Raw genomic sequence first — 11,675 nt, 5'->3', positions numbered from 1 at the left:
CATACTTTGTGGATGCTTTTCAATATGCTGCTGAGAATCAAATTGTTGGGTATGTCCCTCCTAGATATAATTTGTTGAGGACTACCTTACTTCAAAAAGAAAGGGCAAATATTGAAAGGTTATTAGAACCAACTAAGAAGTCATAGGATAAGAAGGGGTTGAGTATAGTATCTAATGGATGGACTGATGCACAAAGGAGGCCTCTCATTAATTTTATGGCAGCATGTAATGGTGGAGCTATGTTTATAAAAGCTGTTAATTGTGAGGGTGAGACCAAGGACAAGTACCATATTGCCAAATTAATCAGTGAAGTGATTGATGAAGTGGGTCCTAATAATGTAATTCGGGTAATTACTGATAATGCTCCAGTTTGTAGTGCAGCTGGATCAATTATTCAAGGTAATTATCCGAAGATCTTTTGGACACCTTGTGTAGTTCACACTCTTAATCTTGCTCTTAAGAACATTTGTGCTGCGAACGAAGTTGGAGTTGTTGCATATGCTTATGATGAATGCCATTGGATCACTACTGTGATTGATGATGTAATGTTTGTGAAACATTTCGTCATGAATCATTCTATGAGATTAGCTATTTTTAATGAGTTTGTACCTTTAAAGCTACTTTATGTTGCAGATACACGCTTTGCATCTGCAATTGTTATGCTAAAAAGGTTTAAACTTATATATCATGGTCTCCAAACAATGGTCATAAGTGACAAATGGGCTTCTTACAAGAAAGATGATGTTGGGAAAGCAGTTGTTGTAAAGGAAAAGTTGTTGAATGATGTTTGGTGGGATAAGATTGAATATATACTCTCATTCACATTGCCTATTTATGAGATGCTTAGATTTTGTGACGCTGATAAGCCATGTCTACATTTGGTTTATGAGATGTGGGATTCAATGATTGAACGGGTGAAGGCATCCATCTATAGGCGTGAAGGGAAGTCAGAAAATGAAGAGTCATCCTTTTATTCTGTAGTGCATCAAATATTAGTGGAAAGGTGGACAAAAAGTAGCACACCTCTTCATTGCCTTGCTCATTCCTTGAATCCAAGGTATAATTCACATTAGACTCATGAATCCAAGGTTTATACTTTAATTTTTTTCATTGCATAATTTACTTATTATTTTTTTCTAATTATGAAATCTAGGTATTATAGTGGGATGTGGCTTCATGAAAATCCCATTCGTGTTCCTCCTCACAAAGATGTTGAAATTTCTGAGATAAGAATCAAGTGTTTTAAGAGATACTTTCCTGATTCAGATGAGAGAAGGGTTGTTAATACAGAGTATGTGAAGTTTTCAGGTTGTTTGGAAAGTTTTAGTGACTCTGACTCAATATGTGATAGAGGGGTAATGGAACCAGTGGTTTGGTGGTTGGCACATGGCTCTTCTGCACCTATGCTCCAATCCTTGGCAGTGAAATTACTTAGCCAACCATGTTCGTCATCATATCGTGAAAGGAATTGGAGCACCTACTCTTTCATTCACTCTATGAGGAGGAATAAAATGACACCACAACGGTGCGAGGATTTGATTTTTGTGCACTCCAATATTCACCTCTTATCAAGGTGGAGTCAACTATACACAGAAGGAGAGACCAAGTTATGGGACGTTGGGGGAGATGCATTTGATTCATTGGAGGGTTCTGGTTTCCTTGAAATTGCAAATCTTTCACTTGATGAGCCAGAGATGGAAGCTATTTTATTCAATGATGAAGTTGATGGAAGTGAACTTTGAAGTGTCAAGTTTAGATATATAGGGCTTTCTTTTGTTTTTTTTCCTTTGCTTGTGTTATGGACTGAATTGGCCTTTTTTTTCTTTTGGTGTTGGTTGTTTTTCCTTTGCTTGGATCATGGACTGAATTGGTGTTGGTTATGTTATGTTGAATTCAAATATATTAATATTTGTCTTTTAGTTTTATAGTTCTCTTTTTAGTTTTGATATTTAATTGCAATTTGTAGGTTGGATCTTTTAACCATAATTATAAAAAATAAAAAAATAATAAAAAAATATCGGCGTACCGCAGCCGTACCCGTACCCTACTTTTTTGGGGTTTTGCCGTATCGGCGTACCCGTACCGTACTCGTACCCGCACCCGTGCTTCTTAGGCTGAAAGAATATCATTCCTTCCACAGTGATGGCTTAAATGGTAATGCTACACCCCAATTATTTCTTCGACTATGTATGCCCTTGCTGTAGTTGCTCTCTGTGATTATTGCTCACTTTGTAATGAAAAGCATTTTTGTTTCATCTATGTCTGTTGAAAAACAGGACTAGTTCTGCCTGCCAGTTTATTTTGCATCCTCCTTAACAATTTCTTTGGTGCTCTATGTCACCTTTCATTGCATTTATGGTTTCTTTTTATTACATTTAAACTAGTAAAATATTTTATTCATGGCACAATCCTAAAAGAATAAGCAGGATAGTTCTAGCTATATATGCATGGCAGAGTCCTAAAAGAGAGGACTGGATACAAAGCTTTAGTTGTCCGACACGATGTCTCATTCTGTTTCATTGGATTACTACACAGTTTATCACCCAAAAATGTCACTGATTTTGTTAGGTTTGTTTTAAAATAAATAAATAATAGAGCATCAATACAAATCTATTGCCTTTAGGCTGTGTTTGGATCATAGATTTGGGTAGGGATTTGGAAAGGAAAAGAAAAAGGTAGGTGAAATATGAATGAAATATACCTACATTTCATACACTTTTTACCTGCAACTTTCTCCTATAAATGTCTTATTGATTTGGCCTGAATCGATTGCTTGTCTAATTTATCCTTTTTTTTTTCTCTTTTAACTTTGCTTTAGCTGCTGAATTGATCGCTTAATGACATAAAAATGTAGAACTTCGAATAATTTTTATTTTGTTGGATCCTCATTTAACAATGGATCATGTTTGTTTTGACAGAGGGAGTGACAATGACCTATGTTTCTAAAGATGTCAATTCCTGGAAAGGAACTTCAACAAATTCTTTTAAGTACCCTGGTTTAACATATAACTTTCAAGGCCTTCGATGAAAGCAAGTGCCGACTTTAATGTCTTGTCTGGCATTCTAGTTTCTTCTTCTGCTTCAATATCGTACTCGGCTTTGACATTAATCAGAGTTTCTGATGACTCTCCATTAGTAGTGTGTTTGAAAAGTAGTTTTGTTTGAAGAGAAGCCAAGGTTGAGGTCTCTTTTGGATGTTATTTGGTGCTGGAAAGCTCTCATTTTGCTGCAGTTTAATTTGTTTTACAAGTATTATGTTTTTGTTGTTTCTCTAATTATCCCTTAAATTTGATGATTGATGTTTGGATATTTTTAATTTCAATGTTTGTGCTCATATGTAATGTTTATCGGGTTTTTATTAGTTAAAATGATCAATTTACATTAATGTAATACTGATAATTGAATAAACAATCTTTTGGTATTAACAATTTATTTTAATTTGTAAGAATTTTAAAATTTGTAATCAACTTGGAATCAAACCACCTAAGAATTTGGGGCACTTACCAGCCGGTCCCATGCAAACAAATTAATACCCACCAAGTCCTGCCCTATTTTAGTTTCCAATTTTACCCCTGAATGTCACACCACACGCATGAATCAAAGAGCATATCACGAGGTCTACCCTGTGCGCATGAAACACACGCTCCTTCTCAAATGTTCTGATTTGGAAACTATTCTGAGGTGATTTGGAAACCATTCTGAGGCGATTTGCGATTTGGAAATCAAAACAAATGAAGAGATTTTCCCTGTATCTCCCATCGTTTCCAAAGAAATCACCTCTGTTTCGATCAATAATCTGATTCCGAACAGATTTCCAGCAAATCCTTCACCGTTTCGATCTACATTCCCTGTTTCGTTCATCTTCAACAAACATGCAAATGAAACGTGAGTCGTATTCATCTTCCGCTCTTCTTTTATAACTATAATTAAGTGATATTGAACTTCACAATAATCACATCTTCATGTTCATTTGCTATCCAATAACAGATTTGATTATTTTGCCCAATTCAGTGAGAAAATTTGCTATAAGAATGATAAATTTGCTTAATTTTCTTAATTAAGTCATAAAATTTGTTATAATGATGGATTTGCTTCCCTTCTTCGTTCATAACTGTAATTGAGTTATAAAATTCACTATAGAATGATGGATTTGCTTACTTTTGCTAATTCAGTGATAAAATTTGATATACAATAACAGATTTCATTACTTTGCCCAATTCTGTGAGAAAAATAGCTATAAGAATGATAGGTTTGCTTAATTTTCATAGTTGAGTGATAAAATTTGTTATAATGATGGATTTGCTTCTCTTCTTATTTCATAATTACGTATTTGCTTCCCTTCTTCTTTCATAACTATAATTGAGTAATAAAATTCGACTTGAAACTATTTTCAATAATAATCACATCTTCATGTTCATTTGCTATACAATGATAGATTTGCTTACTTTTGCTAATTCAGTGATAAAATTTGATATACTATAACAGATTTGCTTACTTTGCCCAATTCAATGATAAAATTTGCTACAATAATAATAGATTTGCTTAATTTTCCTAATTCAGTGATAAAATTTGTTACAATGATAGATTTGCCTCCCTTCTTCTCTCATAACTATAATTGAGTGATACAATTCGACTTGAAGCTATTTCCAATCTGTACCATACAGTATCAATTTATGAGCGATATTCAACTTCATAATAATCACATTTTCATGTTCATTTCCTATACAATGATGGATTTGCTTACTTTTGCTAATTCAGTGATAAAATTTGCTATACAATGCCAGATTTGCTTACTTTGCCCAAATCAGTGAGAAAGTTTGCTATAAGATTGACAGATTTGCTTAATTTTCCTAATTGAGTGATAAAATTTGTTATAACGATGGATTTGCTTCCCTTCTTCTTTCATAACTATAACAAATTTATCACTGTTAACACTGATAAATTTACCAATGTTCAAACGAAAAAACCAGCGACTCTCTCTCTCTCATTCTTTTTCCCCAATTCAAGTAAACAAAACACTATAAAAAATAATAAAAAATTTACCTAATTGAAAATTAAAACACAAGCACTATTACATTGTCCAAATTGGAAATTAAAATACTGTTACAATTTGTAGATATTCCCAACTTTGAGAATGAATGTAAGAACATGCCATCATTGGTGATTTCTGAATAATCAAAACCATTTGATACTTCAGTTAAACAACTCAAACATCCAAAGCTAGCTTCTGAGTGACCACAAAACAGTATGCAGACTAAGAACTTGTTGCTAAACCAAATAAACATGGTAGTTGATTTAAAAAATTTTGCTTTTTAAAACAGTTAACACAACAGATATGCAATTATGTATTATAGAGATTTGATCTACACCATTGTATTGTGGAAATTTTTCCTGGGAAAACTAGATAACTCCATACAATGATAAATTTATCACTGTAGAAAAGAACATTTGCTTGGATATGACAGTGATAAATTTATCAACCACTGACATAAATGTAATAAACTATCAACTCTTCCCACACGATAAGTGATAAATTTATCATTCTTCAAAATAAAAAAATTTGAGAACCACATTAATGGTACATTTATCATTCTTATAAAAAAATAATCCATCAACTTGTCCAAACCAACCAGTGATAAATTTATCACTTTATAAAACACCAAAAAACGGCAACTATATTTAACCCAAATCAAATAACATAAATATGTGAAACTTAATCCTGTAAAAATATCAGCAAAAAATATAATTTCTAATCAACAAATTCCTCAATCATTCAATGCGAGTACCAAAATGATACATCTTTCAAAAAATACTCAATCATTCAATGCAAGTAACACCTCTCAACTCTCAAACAAAGTAATTCAATTAAAATCAATACAACTAAAGCAAAGCTTGTTTACATGTCTTCCAATTATAAGTTCCCATCTTTCCACACCTACTGCATCTAATTCTCTTGATTTCGCCCTTAGAAGGTATTCTCTCCGTTCTTGGACGTCCAGCTGGTCTCTTACAAAGAGGAGGTAAAACAACGTCATCATCAACAATTACATTTGGCTTCCACATACTAGGAACTGGATAGATAGAATGTGAATAAGAATCATAATAACTACTAACACGGTAGTAATCATCAAGAAAGCAATTCAGATCCTTCCCACTCCTCTTTATAGCACAAAAACCATGTTTGCAAGGAAAAGAATCAATTTCCCACAATCGACAAGAACAACAACGTTTCCCAATATCAACCATAACTGAATGATCCAATTCGATTTCATGAATGTCATCGTTACATTTCTTAACTATCCATGCTTTTGTATCATTAAAAGCTTCTTCCAACTTTTTCTCTGCAAAAGGACAAATAATACGATTCCACTTATTCCCAACTTCTCTCCTTCTTGAAAATTACTCCATTAGTTTCACCCGTATAGCATCAACAAGACTAGTTGAAAACAAATGGCGTTCATTCCTAATTCATGAATTAAAAGATTCCGCAGTATTTGTGCACATTTCACCATACCTCTTGCCTTGAAAATAAGCGTTACACCAACACTCATTAGATAAATCCTCAAGAAACCTCTCAACACTACGACCACAACGACCCTTAAATTCTTCAAATAGCTCATTAAACAACTCAATAGTAGGAGCATATGCACATATACTAAAAAGAGTAAGCAAATACTCTTTTGATTCACGACTCTTCACTGACAAATAAGTCTTCAAGTTTGTCTTCAAATGCATTAGACAAAAAGAATGACAAGAAAACGGAAAGACCTCAGCTAAAGCTTTCAGCAAACCTCCATGTCGATTAGTAACAAACGCAATATCCCTCTCCGGAGTCAAAATACCTAATAATTTTGACAAGAACCAATGCCAACTGTCATAACTTTCACCATCAACAATCATAAAACATAACGGATACAAACCTACAAACAAAATATATATATATATATACAAGTTATCAATAACAAATTAAAAAGATTATAAAAAAAAAATCAAAACACAAAGTATATAACATATAGCACCAACCATAGATAAATTTATCACTATATAAATATAAAAATTTAACAAAAAGTATACAGCATAAATTTATCACTAATAGATTGACCATACTCAATTATCAGTACTCTCCAGTAACAAAAATGATAGAATTATCACTATTTCAATAATAATAACACATAAACACAAAATATACCTTGATTACCATTTTTCGCCGTAGCAGCCAATAAACAACCTTTGTGTCTTCCTTTCAAAAAAGTTTCACCAAGCATCAACACAGGCCTACAATACTTGAAACCATGAATACATGCCTCAAAAGCGAAAAACAAGCATTTGAAATGTCTTCCTTTACTATCAATATCAAATTCCATAACAAAAACACTCCTCGGATTGCAAGCATTAGCGGCATCAGCATACCAACGAAGATCGTCAAATGATGATGAATAGTCACCAAAAAGAAGACCCCTTGCTTTTTCAACACCCATCCAAGCTCGCCGATAAGAAACTTCTGTTCCATAATAGTCCTTGAAATCACAAACCACCTCACTAACCGATGTCAAAGCCTTGTTACGAATATCACTAGAAATTAGCCCACTAATTATACTTGAAGTCATCCTAGCATGTTTAATTATACGAAAAGAAGATCCACAAGTATGAACATCATCAAATTATTTAATAACAAAAGCTTTACTATAATTTTCCACTCTAGCATGCACGCTCCATAAACATCCCAAATCAGCCCTTCTCTTATAATGAACAGTGACACGATCCTTATCATTCTTAACAAAATCAAAATTAAAACCGGAATGAATAGAATACTTTGACAACGCATCTCGAAATTCAACAACTCCTTAAGCAAACCTTTGTCCCACTCCTTTCATACAATTAACCCACCCATCGGAGAGCAAAGGTTTCCGTTGATTTTGATAAAATGAAGGCAAAAAATCAATTTCACAAACAACACTACTACTACTACTACTACTACTACTACTACTACTACTACTAGCTTCACCATCACAAATCATATAACCTTCACCCAAAGAACAACACTTTACAAAAACATCAATACGATGAATATCACAAGAAAGTGCCAGTCCAACCATAACCTCCAAATCCTCTTCACTTTCTAGACCACAAGAAGAATGTCCAGCCATTGAATACGATATATTCAAAGAACTACCAACTAACTCACTCCACTTTGCACACAATTTATATACTAAATCCTTGAAATTAAATCCATCACTATACTTGATAACCAATGTCACACCTCTAAACTTGCACATAAGAAACAAACAATTCTCCATCACTATAAATCCTGCAACAAACAACAATTACATTTCAAAAAACAACTCAAACACCCTAAAACAAAATCAAATACAGTGATAAAATTATCTCCTATTCCCATACTCACTCATAAATTTATCACTGTTGAAAAAGTTAATCCAACATCACCCCCAAAATACACAGTGATAAAAATTATCACTGTATAAAATAACAAACCAACACCTGTGTTCAATCAACACAATTTCGTAACCAAAAAAAATAAAAATCTAAAATTCAATCAACAAATACATATCTCTAAACTTTCAATATCATGATCAAAACACAAATTCAATCGCAACAGAAACAACAAAGTTACAACAATATCACCACAAAATCAAAATCACCAACTCAAACTAAAAAGAACCAAAACATTGAAATTGAAATCAAAATCAAACATACCAGTCGACCTAACTCCACAACACCACAAATCAGAAAATGTAGCTATACACCAAACGCAAAATCACAAATAGGAAGAATCACCAAACACGCAATCGCAAATCACAAATTGCAAAGATACACCAAGCGCGAAATCAGAAATCACGAAGCTCCACAAATCGCGCAATCAGAAATCACGAAGCTCCACAAATTGCGAAATCAAAAATCACGAAGCTCCACAAATCGCGAAGACAGCAGCAAATCGTGAAGTTCCACAGAAATCCAAATCACAAACACAATATTTTGATGGAAAATCCAAACAGAAACGCGCCAGAACAGAGGAGGGGTAAAACGGTGCCAAAAAAAAAGTCTCAAGATCTGTTGGTGCACAAGATCAAAAATCTTTGTTGCATGGACTTAGTAAGACATCAGTTCTAAGTGATTTATTCATGTGAACAACTGAAATATCAATTTACCCAATTCTTAAAGAATCCACTAGTCTTTTAAAGTATTCAAGTCAGGAACACTTTAACAAACAAAAATGTGGCCTGCTCTTTCCTCATTAGACACACTAGTTGAGCATGTGTATGAAACCAGATACTTTAGACATGTATGATGTATCTGACATTCATAACCATGTTGTCCATGGACATAGATATTACTAGGTATAGAGGAAATGCATTAAGTATTACTCTGTAATCCAACCCAAACGCTCTGCCAAAGGGATGGTGCCTAACAAGCTTAGCAAGAAGACCGAGCCCTGAAATCAATTTAAAGTAATGAATGAGAACAATCATTTAATTAGATAGTGACCAAAAAGATGTAGTAAAATAAAATAATTAAGAGAGAGAGAGAGAGAGAGAGAGAGAGAGAGAGAGAGAGAGAGAGAGAGAGAGGCGTAAAACTCACCTGATGACCAGTAAACAAATCAACCAGTATTGCTAAAGGCCCACAAGGCACCAGTAAGTTGATTTTGTTTGAGAAGAATACTACCTTGGTTCTGCTTAACACAATCTTCCATATATGTTCCCAACCAGAATCCTCCAAACATAAAGCAACAGAATTATATCTTTGTGGAGGTTTTGTCCTCCCATCAATAGACCCATGGTTGATCAAGCACTCATCCTCGAGATCAATCACTGAATGTTCCTCTAATGATCCCATCTGTGAAAACGATGTCATTACCACCAAAGGCCTGTGTATTTCAGACTACACATATAAAATCTCATCCAACATACTAATGAGCATAGTCAATAGGTTCAAAACCTCATATTTGGTCTCTAGCAACAAAATGTCGCAGGTCACAAAAGCTACAATGCTCATCAAAGAGGAAAGTTCATGTAACATATATACCAGATATGGCATGCACTATGCACATTATCCCCACCTTGAATAATCCATTCCTCTTTTTCCTCATTGTTTTATAATTATCAGAGAAATTTACATTTGCAGTGAAGATTATGTGGCAAGAGTGATCAATAACTTCTCATACTTAGAATTGTCTTCTAACCCATTCTTTGATTGACACTAAACCAGTGTTTGGCAGCATAAAATTCACATTTTGGAAATGGATTTGGAGAGTTCAAAATTTGAATTAACTTGATTTTCCATTCCAAATCCATGACATGAATTATATACTACGGAACATAATATCAATGAAAATCTGATCGATGCATGCGATTCACAAAAAGGAGAATTGAATTTATAAAATAATAATGAGAGAACTCACTTCGACATGTGATGGGATTCCAGCCATTGGTGAATTGTTGTTAGCCATCCACTAAAGATTCCATCTCCGAACACGGGCATAACTGCTGAGCCCCAATTTCACAACAAAGATGAAAGAGAACATCAAAGAGATCAAATATACATATATATATATATATAACCCTAGTGAAAGCAATCGAAGATCTAGCTGAAGGACATAGAATTGCAGAGAATTCACAGAGAAAACAAGATTTCCAAAGAAAATTTACGCAAAAAAGTCCCGCAATTGTTATAGTTGTGCTGATGACTCATGTGATGTGATTAATTCTGGTATGGAAGAGAGAGAAAGGTGAGAATTGTTTGATTCGTTTGTTTGTTGGTTTTCTTGATCCTTACCCTTCGTTTTCGGTGGAGTGAGTGCATAAACTGTGGGGAATTTACTTGGTGTACTCTCCACGCGGAGGAGGTGGTTATGCGTGGTTGGTAGGCTGCAACTGGAGTGGGTTGAGGCCGTGCCAAGCCCAAGTCAAAGCCCATTATCGTATACCCAGGTTGTTTAAAGCCCGTCAAGCCTGACTTGCGTTTAAAGTTTGATTTGTGCTTTGGATTGGACTCGAGTTATTCGTAGTATAATTTTTTTTTTTTCAACGATCCTATTACCACTTTTTTGCTAGAATTATTAATATTATCACAACAAATAGTTTATATGCTGAACAGATAAAGAGGAGAGAGATTGAAAATAAAGACTCGATGGAATGGTCTTGGCAAAAATAAAATAGTAAGATTTTATATTATGTCATTTGTATATATGAAAATTTTGTTATACACATTCTCATATTATATATATTTTTAATTATGTCATTATCTTCTTTAATTATCATCAATTTCTTTTTTTTTTTAATTATGACATTATTTTAACATATTTAATTATTACTTTTTTGTATTTGATTATGACTTCTTTTTTTTTATAGTTATGACTTAAAAAGTATGAAATTATTCAATTTTCTTTTATAATTATAACGTGTATATGGTATATACCCTTTGAGGAGTGTGTACCATAGTTTTTCCACAAAATATATATGAGTAATTCTAAATTTTATGAAAGAAATATCATAAAAGTTTTATGAAGATTCTTTATTATTGGATTAGTTTGTGGTGTTTTATTGTATCTTAATGCAATCATATATACTTATTCCCTATATTTCATAGAGCACTATAAGACAAAGAGTAAATTCATGTACACAAAAACTAAACATAGAATGTAACACAACTCTCTT

General features: G+C 33.4%; 3 protein-coding genes across 17 annotated transcripts; 1 reads left to right on the top strand and 2 right to left on the bottom strand.

Moving 5' to 3' along the window:
* Positions 1–215: 215 nt before the first annotated feature.
* Positions 216–1,742, top strand: LOC114269629 (uncharacterized). The gene is made up of 2 exons (XM_028210994.2): positions 216–1,057; positions 1,154–1,742. The coding sequence occupies exons 1-2, from the start codon at positions 216–218 to the stop codon at positions 1,740–1,742; spliced, it is 1,431 nt and encodes a 476-aa protein (XP_028066795.2).
* A 3,978-nt stretch (positions 1,743–5,720) lies between these two features.
* On the bottom strand, positions 5,721–10,851 carry LOC114269624 (vacuolar cation/proton exchanger 2). 15 transcript variants are annotated; one of them, XM_082877681.1, is made up of 7 exons: positions 10,668–10,849; positions 10,421–10,505; positions 9,601–9,886; positions 9,384–9,451; positions 7,190–7,275; positions 6,769–6,920; positions 5,721–6,341 (listed from the first exon to the last, which is right to left on the bottom strand). In XM_082877681.1, exons 1-7 carry the CDS (start codon positions 10,708–10,710, stop codon positions 6,297–6,299), a joined length of 765 nt encoding a protein of 254 aa, XP_082733807.1. In that variant the 5' UTR covers positions 10,711–10,849; the 3' UTR covers positions 5,721–6,296. The 15 variants fall into 15 exon arrangements, with proteins under 15 accessions (XP_082733807.1, XP_082733810.1, XP_082733804.1 ...); XM_082877684.1 differs by having other exon boundaries at positions 6,769–6,842; XM_082877678.1 differs by having other exon boundaries at positions 5,721–6,920; positions 9,601–9,855; positions 10,421–10,502; positions 10,795–10,851.
* LOC145795703 (uncharacterized) lies at positions 5,881–6,246 on the bottom strand. Its single transcript, XM_082880572.1, has one exon. It carries the CDS (start codon positions 6,244–6,246, stop codon positions 5,881–5,883), a length of 366 nt encoding a protein of 121 aa, XP_082736698.1.
* Positions 10,852–11,675: the final 824 nt, after the last annotated feature.

The sequence above is a fragment of the Camellia sinensis genome, chromosome 7, assembly GCF_055761805.1.
Source record: "Camellia sinensis isolate YWXY chromosome 7, ASM5576180v1, whole genome shotgun sequence".
Lineage (NCBI taxonomy): Eukaryota > Viridiplantae > Streptophyta > Magnoliopsida > Ericales > Theaceae > Camellia > Camellia sinensis.
The sequence above is the reverse complement of the archived record's forward strand: the minus strand, read 5'-3'. Positions and strand labels throughout refer to the sequence as shown.

What these genes read in the sequence shown, in the direction of transcription:
- LOC114269629 (XM_028210994.2), top strand. Translation starts at nt 216, where the DNA reads ATGGCAGCATGTAATGGTGGAGCTATGTTTATAAAAGCTGTTAATTGT. An exon ending in GCTCATTCCTTGAATCCAAG is followed by an intron (nt 1,058 to 1,153) that starts GTATAATTCACA and finishes TATGAAATCTAG; the next exon opens with GTATTATAGTGGGATGTGGC.
- LOC145795703 (XM_082880572.1), bottom strand. Translation starts at nt 6,246, where the DNA reads ATGGTTGATATTGGGAAACGTTGTTGTTCTTGTCGATTGTGGGAAATT.
- LOC114269624 (XM_082877672.1), bottom strand. Translation starts at nt 10,710, where the DNA reads ATGAGTCATCAGCACAACTATAACAATTGCGGGACTTTTTTGC. An exon ending in ATTTGTTTACTGGTCATCAG is followed by an intron (nt 9,452 to 9,600) that starts GTGAGTTTTACG and finishes AATTGATTTCAG; the next exon opens with GGCTCGGTCTTCTTGCTAAG. An exon ending in CGTTTGGGTTGGATTACAGA is followed by an intron (nt 7,276 to 9,383) that starts GTAATACTTAAT and finishes CAAGTATTGTAG; the next exon opens with GCCTGTGTTGATGCTTGGTG.